The 10,206-nt window shown below is 36.4% G+C and overlaps 1 protein-coding gene and 1 long non-coding RNA gene across 2 annotated transcripts; one reads left to right on the forward strand and one right to left on the reverse strand.

The window, feature by feature from the left end:
- Positions 1–5,720: 5,720 nt before the first annotated feature.
- Positions 5,721–7,014, reverse strand: LOC114826508 (uncharacterized). The gene is made up of 2 exons (XR_003775321.2): positions 6,642–7,014; positions 5,721–5,928 (listed from the first exon to the last, which is right to left on the reverse strand). It is a non-coding gene; the product is annotated as an uncharacterized lncRNA (long non-coding RNA).
- A 222-nt stretch (positions 7,015–7,236) lies between these two features.
- LOC139187749 (uncharacterized) lies at positions 7,237–8,587 on the forward strand. The gene is made up of 6 exons (XM_070826238.1): positions 7,237–7,286; positions 7,525–7,609; positions 7,713–7,796; positions 7,921–8,022; positions 8,105–8,203; positions 8,369–8,587. Exons 1-6 carry the CDS (start codon positions 7,237–7,239, stop codon positions 8,477–8,479), a joined length of 531 nt encoding a protein of 176 aa, XP_070682339.1. The 3' UTR covers positions 8,480–8,587.
- Positions 8,588–10,206: the final 1,619 nt, after the last annotated feature.

A 10,206-nucleotide genomic window follows, 5' to 3' on the forward strand; every position in this document is an offset into this window, starting at 1 on the left:
ACGATGTATGTATCGACTAGATAATGATACTTCAATAAGTCAACGCCAAACATATTGTGTCTACATCAGCATGAGCATCAGAAGATTGAAGTCAAGCAGTACGATCCTAGACAACCTTGCTGATCTCTACACGACGTCACTGCCGAAGTCTACATTCTAAAAGCTTGTCCGAGGAACTCATATGCGTAACTTTCTCACTTACGATGCTTATAGTTTCATTTGGAAGTTTTGTCAAACTCAAGGAGAGTATCTAAAAGTATACCCACTTGACCTTAATGTACTCTTTTTACCTATAATTAGGAGCATTTTTCCCAATGGGTTTTTGCTACTTGACTAGGTTTTGACGAGGCACTCATCTTTGGTTGGTCATACCCTTATGTACGTCCTACTTGCATCCTAAAGATGTATAGTTTTGACTTAATGCAACTTCTCAATTTTCTCATTTAACTATGGGCTTTTGTCCCACCTTGGGTTTTGCCATAGCAAGGTTTGATGAGTTTTACCACCCATGCATTCTTCCATTTGTTTTGAGACTTGAGTTCACTACTTGTGCCGACTAGATGAGACGACTTCATCAACTACTTCTACATTTGCCTAAAGATCGGATGCGCCATCTACTTGAGTATTTGCACACTCAAAGGGTAGTGTTGTGACATATGTTCTAATATATATTGTGATTGTGTAAATTCTAAGTAGAGTTAGATTATGAATCCTTTGGGATCTAGAAGATTTTTCTTAATAGACTTTGTATTACTTGGAGAGCAAATTTCTCTCCTACTTATTAATGTAAATAAAGGCACAAAGACTGGGGAATTAACACATAATTTCTCAAGTATATTCTCCACTCTCTTTCTCTCTATGCCGCACCCCTCAGTTAAACATAGGCCACAACATTCTATTCAATTTTTTGCACATTTAGTTTTGTCTACTCGAGGGTTTAGTCTTCCATCAATTTTATGCACATTTAGTTATGTTTATGGATTTTTATTGTTTTTTATGAAAATATGACTTTCATTAACATGAGGAATCAACATACAGTACAAGAGGATAGAGCCAACTAGGCTCTTCTTCAATCCCAGATTCAAAATCATCAACACGAACTGCATACTGAGCTAGTTCATGAGCCACAACAAGGTCTGTTATGCCATTGACAAGAAAACATTCGAAACTTTGTCCCAACATTTGTATATTCTCCATGATACAACCCTCTAAACCCAGACAATCCTTTATAGACGTAATATCAACCACCACCACTCCCTTCGCGTCGAGCTTGAGAACAATATCTCTAAGAGCCAAATTAAAAGCAAACATCAAACGTTCCTTTTCTGCAAACATTGTAGTGGCTTTAACTGAAAGGCACTCCTACATTGGTTTTGATTCGAATTATTGTGAAAGTATTACTTTTTAAAGCTGAAATTTATTTTATTTTTTTATTTTTTTGTTTGTGAATGTTCTGCGGTAGGTTTTGACATACCTCCTGACATCATCTCTCAATGCGTCACCATTGACTTCTTGAGAGATCCTCTTGTCCCATAATGCAAGTAGTTTGGTGTTGTCGTCGATCTCAAGCTTTTTCTGGCACACAATGGTGGGATTCGCAATGTTAAACTTCATGTTTGCTCCGATGCTAGCAGGTGGAAAGAGAAATGCTCCGCCTGTTAAACCACTGGAATTCGACGAGCTCCTGGCAGCTTGTTTCTTGAAATTTATTGGCTCAACAAATTTGATTGTTTTACTTCAACTAATTTGGTTTTCGTGGGCTAGATAGTCATTTCCTATAAAAGTATATGTCATTTAATAATTTTTATGTGGAGTGCATTCAACAATATGTGAGGTGCTAATAAAAATACCCATAAAAAAATATAGGCAATTTAGTAATTACAAGACCAGAAATTTTACTATTTTTAATGTAAACCTCATAACCATGTAATAATAAGGGAACCTTACTTATAGAAACACAAATATATACCATATTTCACACAACTCCACACCTTTTAAAACATTTCAAGGATGGACAAAAAACTCAATAATAGAAACCCAAGGCCAACCCAAAAAGAAACGGACCAACTAAATAACGACATGTGCCCCTTGACTACAACCATTAATAAATAGACACATTAACCACTGCACGACAAAAAATCATAAAAACGAACCGGTTTCCCTTATTGAATGCTGCAAACTGACGGTTTCATCTTCCCCAAACATGTCATTTCAAACATTATCATGCAAAAGATACGTTCGCAGAAAAAAATAAAAACTCTAAAATCACCATAGAATCCGACACTTTCAAGCTAGATTTTCAGTAAATGATACACACGTTCAGACGAATTTCCAAAAGATCAGTGTTTCAAATTTTTTTCTACAACTCAAAATCGTTCTTTTGCATGATTATATTTTGAACTCTGTTAAAAACGAATGCATTATCAAAGTTTTTGATGCATTATCAAGTGTTTTTTGCACTTGATTTTACAAAAAATTTAGTGTTCCAGTTCGAGAAAAAACAATTTCAGTGTTTTAGATGTTACAGTTTCACCTTTTTAGTTAATATGTCTACTGATTCTTCAACAACATCTGGAAAAAAAATGAATATGCTTCTAAATTTTGTGAGTAAAAACATTAATCGTCTAGCTTGATGTTGTACTTTGTATTGATGCTACACTTTGAACTAATGTTGCACTTTGTATTGATGTTGCACTTTGCAAATTAACCTTGGTTCTACTTTTTGTTTGTAAATTGGTTTTGCACATAAATATGTTGTAGAAAAAAGAAAAAAGGAATATGCGTCAAGCTTGTGTTAAAAATAATTATGCATCTACATTGTGCGTTAACAACCAATAATGCATTTACCTTGTTCGCTAAGCGATGCTGCATATAGCTTGTTTGCTAAGTGATGCTACATATAGCTTGTGCGCTAAGTATATTGCATATAGCTTGTGCGCTAAGTGATGTTGCATCTAGCTTGTGTACTAAGCATCTGCCCTTTGGCATCTAGTTTGTCATTTATGTGACTTCATAATTTTTGACTAAAAATTATACTCATTATCGTTTCATTTTTTTTATGAAAATGTTGCTAAAAGTAAAACATTTTGCAACCAAGAAGAAATCAACTCAAAAATCTCATGCTGTAAAGCGTTGGGCAACAGATGATAACAAAAAAAACCACTTTTCTGAAACACACCTCATGTTGAACATCATGACCATCAGCCTCCCCCTAATTGATTCAATCAAATCAAGAATAGACATGTGACGCTCTTCAAAAATCATTACGTTAAATGATTTTGCAGTTGCATTACTCATTTCAACCACCGATTTCCCTGAAAATATATAATAATAATGCTCTTTTGGAAGATCATCTAAAAATGAATCAGAAATATCTCCGCCAACATTTCTCATTTTCTCAATATTCCTATCAAAATCTTCAACACTACATGGATATACACAATTTTTTACATACTCACACAACAGATCCTTAAAAAACTTATTACTTGCACATTGTCTCTCTAAATTTTCCCTCAAATGTATAATGCAGAAACCATGGGAAGCAGTAAGGAAATACTTTTGAATAGCATTCAAAAGCCCATGATGTCGATCGGTAATGAACGTGATATTCCTTATTTGGTAATTTAATATTCAAGCCAAGTGATCAACAAACCATGTCCAATTGTCTTCATTTTCTATGTCAACAATACCATAACACAGGGAAAATCTCTGTATAGAAAAAAAAAACTAATTATATCAAAAAACAGGTTCTGCATATAACATTACTGATGCTGCACATTAATAACTGATGCTTAACAGTTTTGTAAAAATTGATACTGCACAAATGCTGCATAAAAAAAATCAACTGAGTCATTAATCAATTTTGTAAAAACTAATGCTGCACACATACTAATCAAAAGTTCAAATTCTTATATGTATATTGGAGGTGGCCAACCCCCCACCCATAACTTGATTCATAAGCCATTTACTGCTTCCTAATCCATTCCATATTAATAAACAAATATTACACATTATTAAACTGATGCTGCACTTTAATAATCAACTCTACAAAAAAAGAATAACATGATTCTCCAAAATATATAAATATTGAAATTCAAAACGATATCATAAATATGTAATTTATATCAATTAAACAAACTTACCATTATTTGCATTTTTTAGCACAACAACCAAGAAGAGTATCGGTATATCTTTCCTTAAAAAACATATCATCAAGGAACAACATTAGTCTACACCATCGAAATCCTTTAACACAAGCTCCAAAAAATATGAATAACGTTTCAAACCAATTACTATCATTATCAAGTTCTAGTGAAGAAAATGATCCATCATTGGCACGCACAAACTCATCAAGGTACCAAAACAAAAATCCAAATGAGAGAGCCTCATCACCATTAACCTCATTATATGCAATATCTTTGCCACACAAAGTTGCATGGTATTTAACATCAAGATCATAACTCTCCTTCATTTCTCTCATAACATCATTTACCTTAATGGATGGATTTGAACGAACCTTGGCAGCCAACAAAGAGGACAAAACAGAAGGGCCAAACCTTTTATTCCCCTTTTGATGAATACGTCCAATGCAAGTATGAATATTATTTAATTTTTAATGATAAAACAACCACTAGGCTCTTGCACAACATCATGAATACGCCATTGACACCCTTCCGACAGTTTCTTTGACCAAACAACAGTAACACGCTTCCAATCATTCCTAGTGAACTTGAAATCAAAACCAACCTCAAGAGTATTGTGTAAGTTTTCTACGAAACTTAACTGCACCATCTTTATAACTTTGACCCTCATCAGAAATATAACTCTGCCACTCATTTGTTGCATAATAGTGAGGTCTATAAGAGTCATATTTACCCAAATATTGGTTGACATGATGAGATTTCTGTTAGGGTCAAGGGTGGAAAAAATCATTTATTTCGTTTCGGGCTTTTAATTCAACCCATGATTGTTGAATGTTTGTGGGGTCTGATATAAATTAGTTTTGTCCTTATGATTAAATGTGAAACCATTTTGATTAAATAATAGTATAGTATGGTTTTTTATTACATTAAACTTAGTCCAAGCCCTTTTTATTAAAACTCCCTTTATTATTTTCTTGTAGGCTAGTCCCCTCATTGGCATCTAACTTTTTATCTGAATGTTATATGCAGACAAATCTAACACAGTGGTTTGGTGCTAGCTTGCCTCTTTAGGTCAGTGTTTTTTGGTTGACAGAAATTGGTTTCTATAAGGTGTTATGACATTCCTCGATCCCAATGTTCACCAAGCACCAGGGTAGGTACATGTTGGCCAACACCCGAGGGTGACGAAAGCCATTTATTGAAAACATGATAACTAAAATATGAATAAGATAAGATAAATTTAAATATAATTAATATGCAAATGAGAAACGTGTTCAGAGTATACAACTAACTCGAACACTAAAGAAATACTATAAAATTGAATGAATAAAAGAATGGGTCCTACACCAAGAGGAAGATGCGATGCAAAAGTGCCTTGAAGTCAGGATTGTACACCTCAATTCTAAGTCCTGAGGGGGCTCAAAACTTTGAATATAGTCTTTCCAAATATAGGTATATATATCTCAAAAACATCTTTATAGTATAAAGTCATCCATCATCTATACTATAAAGAAGTGTGCAAAAACATGTTCTAAATAGTATATCGTCATCCAACAGATATCCTATAAAGAACATGGATTCAATAGAAAATATGTTATTCCAAAATATTCTAAGTAAGCATAATATCTCATAAAACATTTCATAAAACGTAATCATTAAATCATGTTTTTCATGTATTCATTTCTATTATTAAAATATGTATTTTAGAAGGGATCCACTCACAGATACTCCATCGTCGTAGAGTCGTACCAAATAGGAATGACGGAATCGCCGCTATTAATTGCACCTAAGCACATTAAGGGTCCAATTAATAAAACTATATTCAAATGATTGAATTTGGAAAAACAGACATTAAAAACGGGTCTAGGACGTTGAAATTAGCCTAGGAAGAATCCCATACGAAAACCTGAAAAAGTCAACGTTGATCGTTGATTGGTCAAAGTCAAAGGCAAAGCTGACCGTTAACCGAGTCAAAGTCAACAGGTTTGGGTCAACGGGTCAACCAGGTCTGGTCTAACCGGGTCAAAGGGTCAACCAAGTCAAACCGGGTCTAGGCTTGGTTTGGGTTGGGCCTAGGGTCCAAGGGTTGACAGGTTTTGGGTTTAGGGTAAATAGGCTGAAAGCTTGGGTTCTCACGGGCCGAAGCCTAGGGTTCTAGGGTTCTAAAAGGGTTAGGGCCCTGGGTTGCACAAGTGGGCCTGGGCTTGGAAGCTCGACCCAGGGTTCAAGGTTTAAACATGAATTGGGCTTGAAGGCCAGGCCCAAAGACCTTTGGGTTTCAGAAAATAAATCAATAAATGAATAATTAATTAACTGGGTTGGGCTCGGGGGTTTAGTGGGCCAATGCCCGAAGGCCTAAAAGACAATGGTTTAGGTTTGGGCTTCTCGTCAGGGAACAAGGCCAGAGTCTTCCAAGCTCCGGTCGACGCCATTTCGCCAAACTACCCTCCGATCTACTTACGAACATGAAGATACAAGAGAGGGGAAGAATTTTGTTACCTTTGTTTCGCCGAGAGAAGGCCGGAGGTGGCTGGATTTGGGCTCGCACACCCATGGTTCGCCGGACTTGGGTTTTGGGTGTCCTGGGGTTCCACAGAGACGAAGGGAGAGGGAGAGAAAGTCCGGCAGGGTGGTGCTGCTGCTCTGACGTCGTCGAGTGTCTCTAGGTGTGAGGGTGGTGCTGCGTCGATCAGAAAAGGGAGAATGAGAGAGATTCAAGATTGTTTCGGTTTAATCATACAGTAGCCATAACATATATTTTTTCTTTGTCATCACACACACACACACATAAAATGCACTCTTTCTCCTTATTTTTTCAATTTCGAGTTCTAACTTTGACCGATTTAAGGTTGTCTTTGAGGTCTTGTGTGTTGTTAGAGAGTTTTTTGTATCCCCGAAAAAACAAAACAGAAGCAAAAGAAGCAGCTGCTGCAGACGTTTTTCTTTTTGTGTCTTCCTTTTCTCACCGTCAATTTTGGGGCAGTAAATAATGCAACCAAAATGAGTCGCAGCATCCTTTGTTTACAATAAAAAGTCCCTTACAAAACTCTTTTTATCGAAAAACACCTAGTCAACTTTTCTTATTATTAAGAACATGTATTGTATTATAAGGATGAAAAACAAAAATGAGTCGCACTTCATGAGGTCCTTAATAATAAAGAAAGTGTCTTCAATAATACAAAAAGGTGTCCTTAATGATTAAGAAAGTTGTCTAAGAGTTTTTTTTTAATAAAAAAAGGTTTTGCTAGGGGCATTTTATTGATATTCTAATTTTTTGGTAAACAGTTCATAGCATCCGTTTATTACTAATTTTTATACAATATAATTTATAGATGATTCTATTTTTTAATGCAATAATCTACTAGCTTTCTCTTGTTTGCAGCATGGGAGGTCTGGTTGTCAAGCAAACACTGCATAAAGCAAGAGCAGATAATATTGATAACCTCGTGAAAAACACCATTGGAGTTGTACGCACCTTTCTATAATTGAACAATTCACTTACAATGCTGTTCTTCACCTGTTTATTATCGTTTTCTATATGAGAACTCTGGTGTTTTATGCTCGCTTTAGGTTTTCTATAGCTGCCCACATTTTGGAAGCAAACTAGCAGACATGCCTTGGAGAATAGGATTTGTATTTCGCCCAGCACCGACTGTTAGTATATGATGTTTCCAACCTAAACGTTTTCCTCCCTATAGTAGATCGCTGGTTCTGAATGTTCGGACCAGCAAATCTTGCTGTATTGATGTTGATAGAATTACTTCTTGATGTTTCGTAGATAGGGGAGCTAAGAAGTGGATCTCCAAGATTAGTAGAACTTAATGACTTCATCCGTCAGCTTCACAAGAAGGGGATGCTTCAAGTCCTCAGTTTCTGTGAGGTACCTCTAAAGTTTTGTGGTGGTGCTTGTGTCAATATGCGATTTTGTGAACTTGTTAATTAGGTAATGACTCCTTTTGCAGACCAAGGTAACTCCAATTGTTGAAGGTTACGGCGGATGGGCCTTCCGAATGGAAATTGTACCAATTGAATCAGCATATCCTGGATTTGGTGATCTCGTTGTAAGTATGATTGCAAACAAATGTAGATCGCTAAAAAATCGGTTAGGTCATCTGCCTAAAAAAATGATGCTAACAAACCCTAGACTATAACTTGCTTCCAGTAATTAGTGTTCCATATTCTACATGTCTGTTTATTTTCGGCATTAATTTGTAACTTTGGAACAGGTATTAGATTCAACAGATCACATAAACTCGTGCAAACCACTCAGCCGCAGTGATCCCTCATATACAGAGATATTACCGTTTTTGCGGAAGCTGAAAGCAAGCCAGAAATAAGCAGGCAGTTGTAAAGGGAGCATGCCTCAGGGATTATGTTCACGAATGTTCCAAATCCAAGCGCGCCAGGAGTCACCGGTGGATTTTCATCCAAAGGGATCAGGTAACCTCGAGTCATTACTGGGCGGAGGGGGAGGCGGAAACGGAAGCAAAAGCATAATTTTGACACATCAGAATTTCGTCCATAGTTTTGACACATCAGATTTCTGTACATTCTCCACCACCCAGAGAGTTGCATAACCATTATTCTTTGTACTCTGTTAGCATTGTTGTATCATTAACATTTTTGAATTTGTAGAAAAAAGCAACTGTTGTATCGTATCATATGCATAATAGATGTAACACTTCAGAGTCGGTCCATATATATTTGTGAAAGACTATGTAACACTTTGCTGCGTACCAACGTCTTCTTGGCCCTCGCAAAACAGAGCAGAAAATTTTGTTGACTTGGAGGCATTGTAATTATTTAAAAATAAATGTCGTGGATGTAAATTATAAAAGTAGCAAATATTTGAAGATAAATGTTATTTATTTGTGATATTAGCTTAGGGAGCTCGAGACGGTGTGACACAGTTTGCAACGTAACACCGTTAACGATGTCGTCGACATTAATGGAGAAAGCGGTCTCGGCATCAATGGCCCATTTCGTCTTTCCACACCCTCACTCATCGAAAAGGCCCTCGATAATTTTAACGACAAAGGTGTTGAATTGTAATCTTGTCTTGGTCCAAAGATAATGGATCTAGTCCATGCACAAAGAAAGATCCATACACATGCTAGAGAATTCTAGCAAAGTTCAAGTTAGTGGAAGAGTCTAGAAGAATGGTAAGGATTCCACCAACATACAAGATTAGTGTAGATAATTCTAGCATAGGAAGGTAATGGAATTATTTAGATATATCTAGCATGATGTTTCCATGCTTCTCCAAGGTTCTATCCATGCCTATAAAAGGAGAAGGCATCCACACCATTTGAAACAACCAAGAAAGCAAGTAGCAAGAAGAAGTGAAAACAACCAAGAAAGCAAGTAGTGAGAAGTGGGAAGAAGCAACAAAGCTTCTAAGAGTGTTTGAGTGTTTCATCTTGTACTAAGTTTGTGAGTGAATAAAAAATCTTGTGTAATACCTTGAGTATTCTTTCTTTCTCTTGCCTATCAATTCTGCCGTATTACATTCTTTTTTGTGAGATAAACATCTCTAAAGTAGTGAAATCTTTTTAAATCCCAACAAAGTGGTATCAGAGCTATGACTAGCAACGCTATGGCAGCCTTCCAAGTTCCAGTGCTCGACAACAACAACTTCGATAATTGGAGTATCAAAATGAAGGCCCTTTTGGGAGCACATGATGTCTGGGAAGTCGTGGAGAAAGGCTACACTGAGCCAGAAGATGAAGCTACTTTGTCCCAACCCCAGAATGAGAGTTTGAAAGACTCAAGAAAGAGAGACCAGAAGGCTCTCTACCTCATCTACTAAGCATTAGATGACAATGGCTTTAAGAAGGTCTCGAGTGCAACCTGGGCCAAGCAAGCATGGGAGAAGCTTCAAACCTCTTACAAAGGAGCCGAACAAGTGAAAAAGGTTCGTCTTCAAGTATTAAGAAGTGAGTTCGAATCTCTACATATGAAAGGGTCTAAATCAATCTTTGATTATTTCTCAAGAGTCTTAGCCGTTTCCAATCAATTAAAAAGAAATGGAGAAAAGTTAGAAGATGTTAGAATTATGGAGAAG

Source organism: Malus domestica, chromosome 08, assembly GCF_042453785.1.
Source record: "Malus domestica chromosome 08, GDT2T_hap1".
NCBI classification, from domain to species: domain Eukaryota; kingdom Viridiplantae; phylum Streptophyta; class Magnoliopsida; order Rosales; family Rosaceae; genus Malus; species Malus domestica.

What these genes read in the sequence shown, in the direction of transcription:
- LOC139187749 (XM_070826238.1), top strand. Translation starts at nt 7,237, where the DNA reads ATGTATTGTATTATAAGGATGAAAAACAAAAATGAGTCGCACTTCATG. An exon ending in AATGAGTCGCACTTCATGAG is followed by an intron (nt 7,287 to 7,524) that starts GTCCTTAATAAT and finishes TCTTGTTTGCAG; the next exon opens with CATGGGAGGTCTGGTTGTCA. An exon ending in TATTTCGCCCAGCACCGACT is followed by an intron (nt 7,797 to 7,920) that starts GTTAGTATATGA and finishes GATGTTTCGTAG; the next exon opens with ATAGGGGAGCTAAGAAGTGG.